Source organism: Typopeltis vanoorti, chromosome 23, assembly GCF_054136105.1.
Source record: "Typopeltis vanoorti isolate ZY-2024b chromosome 23, IOZ_Tvanoo_1.0, whole genome shotgun sequence".
NCBI lineage: Eukaryota > Metazoa > Arthropoda > Arachnida > Uropygi > Thelyphonidae > Typopeltis > Typopeltis vanoorti.
The window spans coordinates 73,885,885-73,904,668 of record NC_143571.1 but is presented as its reverse complement, the minus strand read 5'-3'; the positions used below and the strand labels follow the sequence as shown (position 1 = coordinate 73,904,668).

At 36.7% G+C, this 18,784-nt stretch overlaps 1 protein-coding gene across 1 annotated transcript in view; it reads left to right on the top strand.

Moving 5' to 3' along the window:
* LOC150093981 (protein capicua homolog) overlaps positions 1-18,784 on the top strand; it is a 315,184-nt gene that overhangs the window by 269,249 nt on the left and 27,151 nt on the right. Inside the window, exon 17 of the mRNA XM_090412927.1 lies at positions 8,787-8,936. Within this exon, the coding sequence (XP_090269053.1) occupies positions 8,787-8,936 (150 nt within the window). The remainder of the gene's footprint in view (positions 1-8,786; positions 8,937-18,784) is intronic.

The following is an 18,784-nucleotide window of genomic DNA, read 5'->3' as shown; positions in this document are numbered from 1 at the left end:
GGACCAAATTTAAGAACAATAGTCAAGTGTGGTCTGATCAGGGCTTTATACAATGGAATGACAACTCTTTTATCTCTGCAGGTCAGCGTCCTTATCAGTATTGCAGCAATCCTCTCGGAGGGTATCAATTTAATGCTGCATTAAATTGATATCCCCCCCCCATTCATTTGCCCATCTGTCCAGTTTATTCAAATCCTCTTGCAGGGCTGCCACATCTGCTTACTATCACTAATAACCCTCCTAGCTTCACATCATCCGCAATCCACTGACAATGTAATTGATGTAAAGGTTAAACAATACATGTCCCAGTACTGAGCCCTGTGGGACCCCACTTGTAACCTTCTGCTGCATTCATATTGCCCCACCATACACAACTCTCTGATACCTATCAGATAGCCAATCCTGAATCCAGCTGACTAACCTGACATCTAAACCCATGTTCTGCAACTTAAATATCAGCTTATCATGTGGAAATTTTATGTGGGAAGCTTGTCATTATTCATTTGCAAAGGTACCCTGTCAAATGACTTTACAAAATCCAAAAAATTGGCAGAATATGCCTTTCCCTCATCAACCGCTCTTGTCACATTATTATAAAAGGCAATCATATTACTAAAGCAAGAGCGCCACTTAACAAATCCATGTTGACTCTCACAGATAACATAACCCTCATCTGCCCAACACCGTATATGGTCCCTCACTAATTTCTCCAAGTTCTTAACAACAATTGATGAAACACAAACTGGTCTATAATTCGACACTTCCAATCTGCTGCCGCCCTTATGCAATAGTACTATCTTACCTTCCATTCCTTGGGTACTTTTCCCATAGCAAGACTTTCATTGAAAAGCCAGGTCAACAAAGCTGTCTCAGTTCTTTAGCACATTCTCTCAAAACCCATGGTGAAATTCCATCCAGTCCCACAGCTTTATTGACATCCAGAGTACTCAGTATTTGAAACACACTCTCCTCTAAACCTCGAACCTGACCTATCCCTCTAGTATTAAAACCTACTTCTCCAGGATGAAATACTTTAATAAAGTGTTCATTGAACAACTCTACTGTCCTCTGCATTAGTCACTATTCCCATTTTTATCCCATAATGTCATTCTTCCACAATCATTTCTCCTCCTACTGGCCACTTAGCTTAAAAATCCCTAGGATTTTCTTTGGATCTTAGGGCCAGTTTTGCTTTCATTCCCATACTAGTCACTCCTGATCTGAGTCTTATATTCTTCATGCATCTACTCTCCATATATCTCTTCCATAACCTTTTTTTCACCTGCAGTTCCTGTTTGATATTGTTTGCCATCCACTTTACATCAAATTGTGTCCTCTTCTTCACTTGTGGAATACAGCTTACTATTGCTGCTAACAAATATTCCTTCACAATTTCTAAGCACTAATGATATCTCGCTCTTCCAATCGCTCCCTCCATGGAACTGTCCCAAGTTGATATCTAAGACTATTATGATCACCTGCTTTAATAATTCCACATATATTCCCTTCTCTTTGATACTCCTGCATGTCTATTCATCTTCCAAGTGAAAACCACATAGTCACTCTCTCTCCAACTGGGGGAAGAGATGCCATCTCAGTTATAATCAAATAGATCACATGACGGTTATAATCAGCTCTTATTATAACCATCATTTTTATATCCTCATTTTTAATATGATATTGCCATTGATGCCATCTGTTCATGCCCCCTAGTCTTTCTCAGGAATCTCATATCTGCAGTCTCTAGTCTTTTGTCAAGTGTTTTACTTCTGACCCAGCTCTCAGATCCATTAGTTAAAACTGGTTTGAACACTGTCTTATATATAGTTAATTTAGTGTTTTGACTAATTTCTCTCTTATTCCATATAGATTTATTCAATTGACTTCCTACTATACCAGCTTTGTTGATTCTGTAGTCTATTTCCATATTTACTTTACCATCTTCACTAAAAATCATACCTAAGTAGCTAAAACGTTTTACTTGTTCTATAGTTTCTATAGCTACTCCTTCTTTTCCTTGATTGTCATTGTATGAATATAACACTTTGTATTTATTGTTCAGAATGATCTCACCAGTTTTTTTTTTTTTTCAGTCACTCTTATTATGTTGATCTGGTACTTATCCAATTTCTCAGCTAGCTCCATTTCTTTGCCATTCAGGCTTCTTATGTTGATAGTATGATCTTGAACTTTGGTGATGTTGAGTTGGGGTGTGTTTTAGGATTTGTTCCAGTAGCTGACTTTTCACTGTTTGCCCTGGTTCCAAAACAACGGGGGGCCTTGTTTAACCAGGCGACTCCTCAGCCGGCATGAAATTCTGTCATGTTGTACCATCATTTTATGTTTTGGTTTTAGCCAATAGGGATACAATTTGTTCAGCTAAATCCCAAATTGCCAGCCCATCCTCGTTCATTCAGTATCCAGGTAGATAACAGGGTCCAATCCTCGTGGTGCACCATGAGGTGAGGATTGGACATTAGGTAAGAAGCCCTGGTCAGTTCTCCACATTCCTTTAAAAGCTGTGCAGAGGTCTCCTCTCAGTTATACAGTTATTGACCCTTTGTTGTTCATGAAAACAGAAAAACTCATTTCTAAAATCGAATCATAACAATCCATATATATATAGGCATATCCTAGTCATATCACACGTTAGGTTCTGGCCCACCATTGAATTTTGTCAATGCTTTTTACTTGTATACACTGGTTTAATAATTTATAGGCAGTCATTATATGTACATAAATGAAGCATTTATTTATGTCAGTATGTAAACAAAAATTTTTAATAAATTTTGCTAATGAATCAGTTATTCTGAATAACTTTGCATAAGGGAACACACCAACCAGTTTGGTCATCAATCAACACCAGTACATGTTTTTCCATTTTGACAATAAGATTGTCAAGTTTACAGATAACTCTAATATTAACTAATTATTATTATTATTATTATTACTATTATTACGGGCAATTCCAGGAGTCATTAGACTCATCGAGGGAGGTCCCAAATCATATTCATCACAGCTATTCGCCATTCATGCAGTATCTATCATACCTCACCTTAAACTCATTCACTGTCACAGCATTCACCACAGACTCAGGCAGCCCATTCCACTCATTTACCACTCTAAAAGTAAAGAACCCAGCTCTAACACCTTTACTAACCACACTTTTGCCCAGTTTCCATGGATGTCCCCTAGTCCTCCCACAACCAGCCCTGTTCTCAAAAATATCTTCTGAATTAATTTTATAGAAACCCTTCAGTAATTTGAATGTCTCAATCATATCTCCCCTCCTCCGCCTATCAACCAATTTTTGCAACCCACAAATCCTCAACCTGTTCTCATATGGTTCCTTCCACAGACCTGCTATCATCTTGGTCACCCGCCTCTGGATTCTCTCAACCTCCTCCCCATCAAGAAGAAACCTAGGTGACCAAATCTGGGCACAGTAGTCAAGATGGGAGTCTTATCAAGGCTCGATACAGAGGAACAATAACCTGCTTGTCTCTGCTTGTCAACGTATTCTTCAGCAACCAAGTGATTTGATGAGCTGATTTGGCCACTTTTGCAATGTGCCCCCTAAACTAACTCCCTATCCACCAACACTCCTAAATCTCGTGCCTCATCAATTTCCTGGAGTACAATTCACCAATGTAGTAAACTGCTGCTAATCTTTTCACCCCAAAATGCATAACCTTACATTTTGCCACATTAAATTGACATCCATTCTCCTTAGCCCAGACCTCCAATCTATCCAGATCATCTTGCAAAATTTTGACATCATCTGCATTCACTATTGCCCTACCCAACTTTGCATCATCCGCAAACAAATGAACTGTTCCTCTCAGATCCTTTCCTATATCATTAATGAACAAATTAAACAGCAGTGGTCCAAGAACAGATTCTTGTGGCACACACTAGTGACAGGCCGTCTTGTGGACTCTACTCCTGAATAAACCGCTCATTGATATCTCTCTGTCAACCACCCTCCTATCCATCTCACCAACCCTATATCCATCCCCATATGCTGCAATTTACTGATTAGAATTCCATGGGATATCCTGTCAAATGCCTTAGCAAGGTCCAGTAGAATCACTGTAAACCCATTACCCTTATCCAGTTCAGCCGTCACTGTGTTATAATACATGAGCAAGTTACTGAGGCATGACCTACCCTTCACAAAACCATGCTGTGCTGTCCCCGATACAGTATCCCATTTTCTTCTATCCAATCTTGTATTTTCCTCTTGACTATTTTCTCCAAGACCTTGATAATGATTCCTGTTATGCTGATTGGCCAGTAATTTTCAACAGCCTTGGAACCATCTTTATGCAGCGGAACTATTTTCCCCTCTTTTCACCCCCTTGGGACTGACCCAGACCTGAGGCTCAGATTAAACAAAATGGTCAAGGGCACTGACAATTCTTTAGCCGCTTCACGTACGACACGAGCTGGTATACCATCCAATCCCACAGATGTATTGACATTGAGGTTCTGTAATAGACTAGTTACCTCTACTTCATTCATCACAATTCCAGTATAAGCTGTTGGTTCTTCCATTCCTGCAATGTCACCACCTGGATGATATACTCTTGCAAAGTGTTCGCTCAGTAACTCCACTATATCGACTGATTCGGTTACCTCCCTATCCTCAGCATTTTTTAAGATCATTCTGCCATGAACATTTTTCCTTTTACTTGCAACATATTGAAAAAACTGTTTAGGATTCTCTTTAGCCTGCATGGCCAATTTTCTTTCGTAATCTGCTTTTGCTTTTCTTACCACCCTTGTTACTATCCTGGCCTGAGCTTTATACTGTTCCTGCGCTGCTGGTCACCTTTCTCCTTAAATTCCCTCCACAATTGTTTCTTTTTTTGCAGCTCAAGCTTAATAGTGTTATTCATCCATTTAACCCCTACTTGATTTATTATTCGGACTCTTGGTATACAGTCAACCATTGCCTCCTGCAAACACTTCTTAACCACCTCCCATGCACTATCAACATCCAGCCCTTGCAGTTTTACATGCCATGGCACTGAGCCAAGCACACACCTAAGCTTGTCATATTTATCAGACCTGTAATTCCACATGTACCCTGTCTTAATTGTAAATTCCACTCCTTTAGCCACCTTCAAAGTCATGACCTTATGGTCACTCTCACCAATTGGTGGCAACATGGTCATGTTCATTACAGCCACATTCTCAGTTGTAATTACTAGGTCAAGCACTCTCTGCCCCCTGGTATTTTCCACTACATGCTGCTGCAGATAGTTGTCCCTTAATAACCACATAAAATCCAATTCCTTCCTCCCATGTGCCCTCTCCTCTTTCCAGTCAATGTTACCATAATTGAAATCACCCATAATAATTACCCTCCTTCGACTCATTTCTTCTATTTGCCTATGCATACTATCTCCATCATCTATTCCATCACCTGGTCTATTGCAGCACCCAATTGTATATTTTGTCCTGCTAGCCACAATCTCACACCAAATGGTCTCAAATGTGCTCTTTTCTCTATCCTACAATTCAACTTCTATTCTCCTTGGCAGCAGCTCATCAGCTATCAACAATACTCCTCCCCCACATTTTACTCACTCTGTCACTCCTGAACATGCTATCAATCTCCTGTCGCATTCAATCTCACTAGCTTTATCATTTTCTGTCAGCCATGTTTCACTAATACCAACAACCTGTGGCCTGGAAGTGCCAACCAAGGCCAAAAACTCTTCCTTCTTGTTCCTAATACTCCTGGCATTAGTGTGCATGAATTGCAGAAGCCCATTAGTCCCATCCCTACTTTGATGCCTTATACTAACTATCCCATTCTGATTTGTTGTCCTTCGTACTCGCTCAGCCAAATTGTACTCATTCATACACTCAACTGCCTCCCTAAAGTCTGCATATCTACTCCCCCCTCCTTAATAAATCTAGTTTCCCTGAGTCTGTACATCCACTTCCACATCATGCATCTTATATAAATCCTTTCGCCCATCGAACTCACTCCACACATCCACAAATTCCACACCACTCTCCATGCATAACCCACGCATAAAGTCATTGGCAATTATGGCCCTCCTTCTAAACACTTGACTGTCATACCGCAGTAAAATACTCACCATCCTAACTCTCTCACTCTTCTCTTTTGCTACCTCAAGTAATTCTCTCACATCCTCTATCATTTCCATTTTGTCTTCTTTCAAATCATTTGTTCCTGCCACGATTATCATCTCTTTCACCCTCTGTTTTTACACTGAATAGATTCATTGACGTCTTTTATGTTCGCACCCGGCTGGTACGATTTCATCAAACTCTCAACTATCACACCTCTTAATAGCGAATCCCCATACAGCACTCACTCCTTCATTTTATTGATGTTTACGAACAGTCTATTATTTGTCGTCACAAACTTTCGCCGTTTATTAGTCGGTACGTTCAGCACACATTTTTCCATACGCTCCAGTTGCCTTTTTGCTCTGTGTATCGCTCCATTCAAATGTGCGATTTCACTACTCGCATTTATCTCACCATTTTCATTATCAATCAAATTATCCATTCGTTCTGCATTTCTACCTTCATTTACAATTTCAACGACGCTCTCACACTTATCTGGCACCACCACGCAATTCTCTATCACACTACCATTTTCTACATTCTGACTATCGTTAACGATATCACTCTCGCCACCCAAAACATGTTTGAGATCCTCATTTTCCTTACACTTTCTACACATATTAACTCCACTATCACCATCTAACCAGACTCCCACCTCTCTTCACAAAGCATACATCTCACAGACAGCACATGGCATAAATTCGTTTACATCAAAACTCTTAAACAAACATGGCGACCTGGCTGCCATTTTTTTTTTTCATCGGTGCCATATGTACGCTATCTTATCTTAAAAATAATAATGAAAATAACACAAAAATTGCACAGACACACCAAGAAACAAAAAGCAAATAATACTACGTAAAATTCTATTAAATTGCCAATGATAACACAAAATACTACTAATCTTTTCAGGAGCTCTCGACAAGCCGACGATCATATCAGTGCGACACCTAGCGATTCCCAATGTAGCACTTTTCACTTTATCTTTGTTTTTAACAAGTGTAACAACAGTAATGCAAGGTAAGTCTAACCTGCAGCCTCTCTTCGGTGTTTGATACACTATTATTTTAATCTTAGTATTTAATGTAATAGAGGTTTATGCATTATCTTCCTTTCACTGGAGTAACACTACTTTGAATTTTATATGCCATTATTGACAACAGTAAAATAAAATAACAGTTATAAACAGTTTATAATTCACAGTGAAACACCAAAACAAAGAGAGAGATGTAGTAAGCAATGACATGATAAACAAATTAAAAGTCTACAGAAACTGCACATTGTTTGAATCATGGGAGTGTCATGTTTCTAACCATTGAATGAGTTAATGGGCATTGGTCATAATTGAAAAGCACTATATTGAGTGGGTTGTCATAAAGTGTCCTAAGGTGGGTTATTACTTAATGATATTTTGCAAGAAAGTAAACAAAAGCTCATATTTATAAATATTTCACAAAATGATTTTCAATGAAAGAATTTGAAAATAGCACTAAAATAATTTTGAATTATTGTCATTAAAATGAAAGGACATTAATTGTCTTGTTCCGTTGCACTAATTTGAAGAGTAAAAGATGACAAATTTACTACTACTATATAAATTCATTGATAAGGAGTTCTCTTGTCATCACATTTCAGAATAGATTATTTATTTTCACACATGTGAAATACATTTCTATATCTGGGAAAACACACACACACACACACACACACACACACACACACGATGAATAAATTGTGCCGAAAAAATTTAAATATCAAAGGACAACAAAAAATCCAGGTAAAACAGTATACTTTAAGTCAAGTAACATAAAGGTCACTCCATTACAGTTAATCCACTAATGATTCTCTACTCACTCTTAAGGGATTAATGGTGAGGGTAATTAGAAAAGGCAGAATGACACTTATGTTTTGATTCATGAAAAATTCTAAGGTGGTCTGAGTATTTCATTTGCTTCAGCCAGTTGGAAGGTTAAAAGATATATCATTTCTAATTAAGGAAAACTTTTCTCTTGCTTGCTCCCCTTCCCTCACACCAAATTCTTTTCTACAGTCATTAAAGGAGAATGGCAATAAACTCAGATTATCATCATCAAAAAACATTACTTGGATAATATTTTTTGCTGTTTAGCTATGTAGCCCAGAATTAATCACACTTTTAATATGCATGAAGCTGTGAACCACTGCTTGCTGTTTTTAGCCACACTATTTACAATACTATCTTATGTTAGTGTCATATACTTTCCTGTAGGAAACTAACAATGCTAGAAGATCCTTTAGCATTAACTCAAAGAATTTTCATCCTTCTCTTTATTTCTACTGATTGCTTTTTTTTAATTAGATTCTGTTTTCTCTTAACAATGCAATTGCAATTTTTGCACAGTATACAAATCTCTATTTTATTTATAATGCTGTTATCTGTATGGTTTTCTATCCTTTTAAAACTGCTTATTTTCTTTTTGAATGGAAGATTTTATTTGTCGAGTTTGAAGCATTTATAAATGTGATGGTGATATTCTTTTCGAAGAATAGCACCAAAGTTTGAAACTTTGTACATGCTAATGTGACTAAACTGTTTTACACTTCAGTTTATTGCTGTAGCTAAATTAATAGTAACTCCAAATGATTTTATTATATATGAAAAATCTAATTGAACAATAAATGATTTTATGTCACAGCTGCCCAAGAACAAGAGGAAGCAGAGTTGAAATCACCATGCTGTAAACAGAAAGGATATTCCAGCAGCTCTGAAGCAGGAACACCAAAGACTCCAAAGAGTGCCAAATTTGAAGGAAATAAATTTTTTGGTCCAAGTTTTAGTCTTGAAGGTAAGGTCTTTTTGAGTTTTTTTTTTAAATTGGTTTTATAGCTTTCTAAGAGTTGTGAATCACATATGAGTGATTTGAGGATTAATTAGTGGTATTAGACTTACAAAATTAAATACTTTATAGTATTATTAATGTTAGTTTTAATTCCAAGTATCCACAGAGCTTGAAGACTCATTATGAAAGGTCAACATTTGTTGACATCTGGTGTTAGAGCATTCACCATTTTGCTGGCCAGGTTGGCTGGTCACTGTACTCGCTCTCCAACCAGTGAGTTGTGGGTCTGAATCCTGCCATGGGCAAGGATGTTTGACATTGTGTTTAGGTGGGAGATGGATTTTATCACCTGGTATAAGACCACTGCACTACTTATTAGAGTCCCGAAATGACTTGAAAAAGTTCCATGTTTGGTCTTTAGAATAAGGTTTCCAGATTATATAAAAAAAACAAAAAAAATATAAAATTGATAAAAAAAATAGGGGAGAAAATAAATAAATCCTTAGCCCACCCACAGAACAGAATGTCCTACAGGTTTGCAAATAACCTTTTGTTGGTAGTAGCAATATATATATTGCTACTACCAACAAAAGGTTAGTAGGTAGTAGCAATATATATATATATATATATATATATATATATAAAGTTTTATTAAGAATTGAATGACTAGAACCAAGATTTAAGTAAAAAGGTTTTAATATAAAAACACTACTAGTTTCGGCCTGTAACAGCCTTCTTCAGGTGACATTATAAAAGAAAGAAAAAAACACTAAACATTAAAGGTTAAAAGACTATGAACAACATAGACAGTCTCTATACATAATTAGCATGAAAACATTGTAGTTGTATTGGAAGCTGTTCTTTAGTTTGTTGCATACAACACAAATACAACTACAACGTTTTCATGCTAATTATGTATAGAGACTGTCTATGTTGTTCATAGTCTTTTAACCTTTAATGTTTAGTGTTTTTTCTTTCTTTTATAATGTCACCTGAAGAAGGCTGTTACAGGCCGAAACTAGTAATGTTTTTATATTAAAATCTTTTTACTTAAATCTCGGTTCTAGTCATTCAAGTCTTAATAAAACTATGTATGTTAACTGAGTTAATGATCATTCTGTCATATATATGTGTGTGTATATATATATATATATATATATATATACACACACACACTGCCCTACCAAAAGTATCACGACACCCCCTATATATAATGTACTGGCCTCCCATAAAGCACTGCATCATATCTGATATAAAAGGAAGGTAACAGACATCCAAGGCAGCAGTTTTCTAGAACACAGCTGGCCAGCATGCCCAAGACATCAGTTAAGGGATTTTGAACAAGCGATGATCGTTGCATGGTGTATGAGTAAGTTGCATGCAATATGCCACTTATATACGGCACATCAGAACACCGATCTCCATCTGTGAGATCAATGTTCTGACCATGCATCCACAATCCACTGTACATAAAATTGTACAAAAATATGAGAAGCAAGGTGCTACAATGGCTGCACCATGTTCAGGAAGACCCTGTGACAAACAAGCCATTGCCTGAGAGTTCATGAAGACTAGTAGACCATCTTCAGGCCATCACAGCTGCTGTATCAGTGGAACCTACAGATTCGTCTTCCACCTCCCAGTGTAGCCCACCATCACAAACAGTGCATCGTGCTCTTCATGAGATAAGGTTTTTCAGGCAGGCTGCAAAGAGGGAGCCTTTCATCTCGGAGGTGGATGCTCAGCAGCATCTGTGCTATGTCAAGGGCATCAGCACTGGACCAGTGGGCAAGTGATGTGGAGTAATGAGAGTTACTTTGCTCTCCGCCAATCAGATGGATGTGTGTGAGTCTGAAGATGCCCTTCAGACCCACAAGAGAGATGACAAAGGCTGTCTTGTGCCCACAGTGAAGAATTGTGGTGGTTGAGTCATGGTATGGGCAGTGTTCTGTTCAGCAGGTGTGGGACCCATATGTGGTTTGGGCATGAGACTCAGTGCCTCTGGTACCAGGAAGTGCTGATTAATCATTTAATCATCTTCCTGGAGCAATGGCAGAGTTCTATGGGAATGCACTCGATTGTTTCTTCCAGCAGGACGATGCACCATGCCATGCTATGTGTACAACACAAAGGTGGTTCACTGAGGTTAGCATTAACCTGTTACCTTGGCCAGTTCAGAGTTCCGATTGAAATGATGTGGGATATTCTGAAGTGCCGCATATGCCTGTGCAAGCCACCTATCACCAACCACTATCAATTGTTGGAGTGTTTGAAGGCCAACACCAGAACAGTTAGCAACTTGTAGACACCCTTTCACAACGTGTTGCAGCAGTTATTGCTGCAAAAGGTGGCCCAACATGGTATTGACTGCATCGATCATGTATGGCCTGCCAGACAAGTGGTATCTGGATACTTTTGGCTGAGCTGTGTGTATAAATAAATAAATATATATATATATATATATATATATATATATATATATATATATATATATATATATATATATATATATATATATATATATATATATATATATATAAACACTCTGGCAATGTATTCCACTCATTCACCACTTGCTATGTAAAATGAAATCTTCTCATTTCCTTACTGACATGACCTTTGTACAGTTTCCTGAGATAACGTTTTATTTTTCTATCACCTATTAACATGCACAATAATTTCCTTATATCTATCTGATAAGCTGGTGAGATGAACCTATGTCTCAATCATATCTATCACCGTGCTTCTCCTCCTGCTATCCACCAAGCTCTGCAGACCACATTCCCTAAATCTGTCTTCATACTCAACATTTCAGGAGATGGTCTTAGTTCCTCACTTCTGTATTTATAACAGGTGATCAGATCTTGCAAAGAAATCTAATTGTAGCCTGTTTAGTGCCCTATACAGCAGAACCTGCATCTCCATATCCAAACTTGTCAAGGTTTTTTGCATTATAGCAGCAAATTTTTGGGTGATCTTTACAACTTTTGTAATGTGTCCACCAAACTTCTGTTCCCTTTCCACCAAGATTCCTATATCCCTCACCTCCTCAAGCCAAGTGAGCCAAGTTCCTCCAATATAATGGACCTCATTCCAATTTTTCTGGCCAAAGTGCATAGCTTTACACTTAGCAACATTGCTAAGTGTAAATTATTGAGTCCAAAGCATCAACCTGTTCAATTCCTATTGCAACATTTAATACATCATGTCAGAACTCCTGGACATTGGTTTTCCTAATTAGCATCATCAGCTAATAACTGAACTGGTGCTATATCATTGATATATAAATTGAACAACAATAGTCCTAGAACCAAACCTTGTGGTATCCCACTTGTCATGTTGCTTTTTAGGAACACTGCTCCATACACAGCTCACTGGCTGCTATCAGCCATTCATCTCTGTAACACCTCTACCAACTGATCAATTTGAAGCAGTAGTTTGTCATCTGGGTACTCTATTAAATGCTTTAGCAAAATCCATAAAAATCATTATATATGAATCTTCTCTGTTTACTGCCAATAGTCATCCTATTATAAAATGTAACTAAGTTACTAAAGCAAGACTTCCCTTTAACAGACCCATTCAGCAATATCAAAAGATTTTCATTCTCATTAATCCATGTTTCTATTCTTTCTCAAGTCCTAGCCCTCTCCAGTACCTTCACCACTACACCTAATATACATACTGGCTTATAGTCAGACACTATTGACTTAGATTCTATTTCATGCAGTGGCACTGTTTTTCATCCTTTCCACTTTCCTTAAATTGTTCCTGTTGACTTGCTCTTGTTGAACAACTAAGTCAAGAGTTCTGCCAGCTGTTTTGCACATTCTCTTAATATATAGCCTCCCTCGATGAGTTCTTGACTTCCTGGAGATATCAGATGGTAATAATAATATGTGCTGATATCTCATTCAGTCTTACAGCCGTATTAACATGGATTATTTAAAATTCTAAACTCTTCCCATTCTTCAAATGTCAGTCATCTGTCCTCCTTCATATTGTTATTCAACATTACTGATCACTCACTACATGAAATACACTAATAAAATACTCAGAGCATTTGCACTGTATCTTCAATTTAGTTGCTGGAGATGGAACACACAGTCTTTCATAAATGCTCTTCTGCCAGTAACGTAACTCTAGAATTCGCTAAGGGAATTGTTTTATGATACTTGTAGAATAGCAGAAGATTATTAGAAACACATAGGCATAAGAATTAATAATAAAAATTTACTAATGTCACATTGACTGTGTCACTGTCACTGTTGATAATGATATCTTTATGTTAGTTCAGGATACAAGAGTATACAGAGGATTTGAAATTGGAAGTGATCATCACTTATTTTTACGTAAGATAGAAATGAATTTCACATTGTGAAGAATAATATGTAAGAGTTTTAAAAAGAATTAAAGTTGAACATGCTTTTACAGGTGAACTGTAGACTCAACTATACTATTCAAGAAAAAAAAATTGAAATTATTTGAAAACAAGAACCAAACCATGATGTCTGTCTCAGTAGAAAATTCTGAAGAAAATGTTGACTAATTCACAAGGGGAGATTGTTGTGAAGTTATCTGCAAAGATAGAAAAATAAGATCGCCATGGTGGACACAAGAAGTTAATGATGTAATTCTGAAAAACAAGAAAACATACTGAAAGTTTCTGGCAGATGCCCTAAAAGAATACAGAGAAAAATGTAACAGAGCTATGCGTAAAAGTAGCTAAACAAAAGTCATTGAAAGACTTCAGTAAGAATAGAAGATAATATCAAGATGGTGGCAAAATATACTAGAGACTATTAATAAAGCATAGAAACAGAGTTAAAAGAAAGTAGTGTAAAAGGAATCAAAGATGATAAAGGTGACGTGAAAGCTGAAGATAAGGATATCCGAGATGTCTGGGATAATTTCTTTGAAAGACTGTTAAATGACAAGCAATGACAGAACAGTAGAACAATGACAAGCAGAACAGTAGTAGAAAATATTCAAGTGGAATGCAAACAGGAGTATATATCAATGCGTGAGGTAGAAAAAAAAATGTTGTCTCAAGCCTGAAATGTGGAAAGGCAGCTGGAGTAGATGATTTTCAATGAGAAATGCTAAAATATGAAGGTATGAAATTTTTGCAGTGGTTGTACTGCATAATTCAGAGGACTTGGTCAGAAGGTCAAATTTTAAATGATTGGAGTAAAGCTCTAGTTCCTGTGCATAAAAAAAGGGGGAATGAAACTGAATGTGAGATTTACAGAGCAGTTTCTCTACTAAGTGTTCCAGGTAAGATTTATGCAACCATATTTGAAAAGAAGCTGAGAAAAATTGTGGAAGAGAAACTTGGAGAAAGACAGGCTGGGTTCAGGCCAAGGAGGTTGTTATCAGATTTTCACTTTACAAAAAAATTTGGAAAATCATGGGAATATGACAAGGATCTGTACTTAAGTTTTTTAAATCTGGAAAAGGCACATGACAAGGTGATCACAGAAAACCTTTTCAAAGCATTACAATTATATGGTAATAAATGGAACATTATGCAAAGCAATTCATGATCTATATTTAAGCTGTAAGTCAGCATTTAGAATTTCAGGAAACACAGGAAGATGGTCTGGTGTAAATTCAGGTATAAGACTAGGACACACATTATCTCCACTCTTATTCATCATCTAAATGGATCACATTATGAAAAAAAGTGGCACTAAACCTGATATTAGAATCGGAGATATCAAACTTAGCTCTCCGCTTTATGCAAATGATATTGTATTCCTAACAATATCCAGTGCAAGTCTTGGGGATTCTGTAACTAAATTGAATAATATCTGTAACAGATTTCACAAGAAAATCAACAATGAAACTATGAAAATAGAAGTTCTGAAGCAGAAATTCTGCTGCATTTTCAGTGGAGAATGTATAAAACAAATAAAATATTTCAGCTGTTTAGGCAAAGTTTTTAGTTTAGATTGCAAATTAAATATGGAAATAGATGATAGAATAGGTAAAGCTGGTATGATTGTGAGCTAGTTGAATAAATTTATATGGAATAAGAGAGAAATTGGTCAAAACACTTAACTAGCAGTATACCAGACAGTGGTAAGTTATGGATCTCAGAGCTAGAACCTACAGATATGAAGGTTCTTAGGAAAATTAAGCACCTGTACAGATAGCATCAATCACAGAATCATGTTAAAAATGAAGATATTAGGAAGGAACTTGACAGTGTTAGCATTCAAGAATGTGTGACTGGGCTAATCTAAAGTGGCATTGTCACTTGGGGCAGAATGGGAGAGGAAAGGTCAGCAAAATAAGCATCAGGTTTGATGCTGAGATGGCAGTAAGAAGACCAAGAGAAGGCAAAGATATAAGTAAATTGACTCATTCTGACAAGCCTTAGAAGATCCAAATTAATTATTATTATTATATAGTACAGGCACCTCCATGGAGTCTAAAGACTCATTGCCAGAAACCCCAATCTATCCACACAATCTATCATACCTCTTGTTAAACCCATTAACTGAGAAAGTACTCACAGCTGACCTGGCAACCCATTCCACTCAAGATGAAGCCATTCTGTAGTATGATGTTTTGGAAGGTATCAAGTTCCAGTCCTTGGAGTTGAGCAGATAACATTTGGCTCTATTAAGTAAGGATTTGACTATTCTTATTTTTGAGATGGATGATGGGAAGATTCTATGGATTGGCCTGTGAAGGTGGGTTTGCAAAAGTTGTAATTACTCTAGATCAGGGCTATCCAACCTTAGGTAATCCGAGGACTGCATTAGAAATAAAAAATTATCCAAGGGCCTCATCATAATGCGTATCTAGCTATTTGGTGAGCAGCAGCGACACAACCTCGAAAGCTGAACAAATGAACAACACTAATTATACACTAATCGTGCGCTCGCATTCCTTGTGAGCACCCAGAGCATGCACGTTGGAACAAAACAGTGTATGAACGCTTCTTTGTTACATCTAATATTTGAAAAACACATGAGTATATAGTGATATAAAAATACCAAATAAAATTATCAACATCGAGATTATCGATTAGTGATAGAATTAAAATATCTGATATGCATTCAATTCAAATTGTTATTTTATTTTTTTGCTCGTGAAAATCAAAATTGACAGGCGGGCTGCACAAAATCGCACCGTGGGCCGCATGCGACCGGAAGGCAGTGCTTTGGACAGCCCTGCTCTAGATGAAGTATGGGAGAGGAGAATGTCCAAGAAGGCTAAATCCAGCTTTTTCCTTTTTCATAGTGAATTTGATGTGAGTGGATGCAGGTGTTTAATTTTGGTTACGAAGGTTATGGTTGTATCAAGGAGTATAAAGTCTTCAAGATGTTCCAAATGGAAATTGCTTAAGGTAGGAAAAAGGGGAGACTCCCCATATCAGTGCCTTTGATCTGTTTGTGGCTTTGGGTCTATCTCTTACCAAAAATCCACAAAGAAAAAGAAGTTCCTCTTGCACTCATAATTGACTGTTCTGATGCTCTTAGTTACCAGCTTGTCAAATCTTAGAATTCTTAGCTCATCTCTTAAGTGCTTGTGTATGCTACTTGCAATCATCCATTAAAAATTCATTAGCATTTTTAATGGATAACCTGGAAAAAAATTAAAAACCTGTCCTTACAGCCTTTCTTCCTTACTACCTGTCCTTACTTTACATCATGGTCATTGTTGATATTTAATCCTTATTTATTAGTGTACCTCTTGCTGATGCTCTAGTTGTTATTACAGGAGTTCTGTCCTGACATAGTTGAACTGTTTGACATTGTCATGTCATGTACACAGGCTACTTCATAAATAGAAACAAATCCCACAAATAGATAAAAGACTTTGTTATGTCTATTTCTCTTGCCTTAGCCAGTTTTTACTTGGAACATTTCGAAAACATTTTGAATTTTATTATTTTTATTTTTTATTTTTTAGGCTTTTGAGAAAGCAGTTGACACAATGAAAAAGGAAAAGTTGGTCCTTGTTAGAAATCTAAATAACAGAGTAGGAAATGATTGTTAGACATACAAAAATATTTTGGGAAACTTTGGAGAAAAGAGCAAAGCTAATAATAATGACAAATACCTGTTGGATTTCTGCTCAGGACATGGACCGATTATTACTAACACAAAGTTCCAACAGAAAAATGTGCACAAATTCACATGGAGAGAACAGGCAAGGAATAAGAAAAGTCTCATTGACTATATTATTGTTGATAGTGATGTTTTCTCACTGGTGCTAGACACATAGAGTGTACAGAGGATTTAAAATTGGTAGTGATCACCATTTAGTCTTGAGCAGGATAAAATTGAATTTCATATTATTAAGAAGAACATGTAAGAAAGTTTTAAAGCAAATAAAAGTTGAACAGCTCTCAGATGTGAACTGTACACTAAAATACACAAATGTTATTCAAGAAAAAATGAAACAGTTTGAGAACAGCAACCAAACCTTGGAGATTCAGTGGCTAATCCTGAAGAAAACATTGATTGATTCAGAGAAGCATGTGGTGAGGTTGTCTGCAAGGATAGAAAAATAAGAACTGTATGGTGGACACAGCAAGTTAAAGAGGCAGTGAAGGAAAAGAAGAAAGCATATTGAAATTTCCTGGCAAATAAGTCAGCTTGTGCTCTCAGAGAATACATTGACAAATGTAAGAAAGCTAAACACTGTGTAAATCTAACTAAACAAAAGTCATGAGAAGACTTTGGGAAGAACAAAGAAAATAAATATCAGGAAGGTGGCAAAATATACTGATGGTTGAAAAAGCTCAGAAATAGAGGAAAAAGTGCTGTAAAAGGAATTAGAGATGATAAAGGTGATATGGAAACTGAAGAAAAAAATATCCTTGAAGTATGGAGTAATTACTTTGAAAATTTGCTAAATGAAACAAGCAGTGACAGCAAAGTGGTAAAAAACACTTAACCGGAATACAATTAGGAATACATATCCATACTTAAAGTAGAAAATGCCATCAAAAGCATGAAATGTGGAAAGGCAGCAGGAGTGGATGATATTCAACCAGAAATGCTCAAGTATGGAGGTGTAAAAGTCTGGCTGCACTGCATGGTTCAGAAGACCTGGACAGAAGGACGAATTCCAGATGATTAGAGTAGAGCTCTCATAATACCCATATATAAAAAGGGAAATAAAACTGAATGTGAGAATTATAGAAGCATTTCCATACTGAGTGTTCCTGGTAAGATTTATGCACATATACGTGAGAAACAGTTGAGAAGGATTGTGGAAGGGAGCTTGGAAGAACAAGCTGGATTCAGGCCAAATAGACACTGTCGGGATCAGATTTTTACTTAATGACAAATAGTTGAGAAGTTGTGGGAATATAACAAGGATCTGTATTTAAGTTTTGTAGATCTCGAAAAGGCTTATGACAAAGTGCCAAGAAGAATGCTATTCAAAACACTACAGTTGTATGATGCATTATATAAAACAATACTTAGTCTTTATTTGAGTTGTAAGTCAGCAGTTAGAATTAAAGGAAGTACAAGAAGATGGTTTGATGTTAATCTGTCAGAGAAGGATGTACATTGTCCCCTCTGTTATTCATTATCTATGTGGATCACATTATGAAGGAATGTGGTATTAAACTTGATATCAAAATTGGAGATTTAATCTCAGCTCTTTACTTTATATAAGCAGATGATATTGTTATACTTTTTAAATAAATTCAGTACAACTTTGCAAGATTCCCTGACTAAATTGAATAACTGTTGTAATAGATTTGGTATGAAAATCATCAGTATTATCAAGACAAAGACAATGTAAATAGGCAGAAACATTGAAAATATCAACTGCATTGCGAATGGAGGACCTATAGAACAAGTAAAACATTTGAGATACTT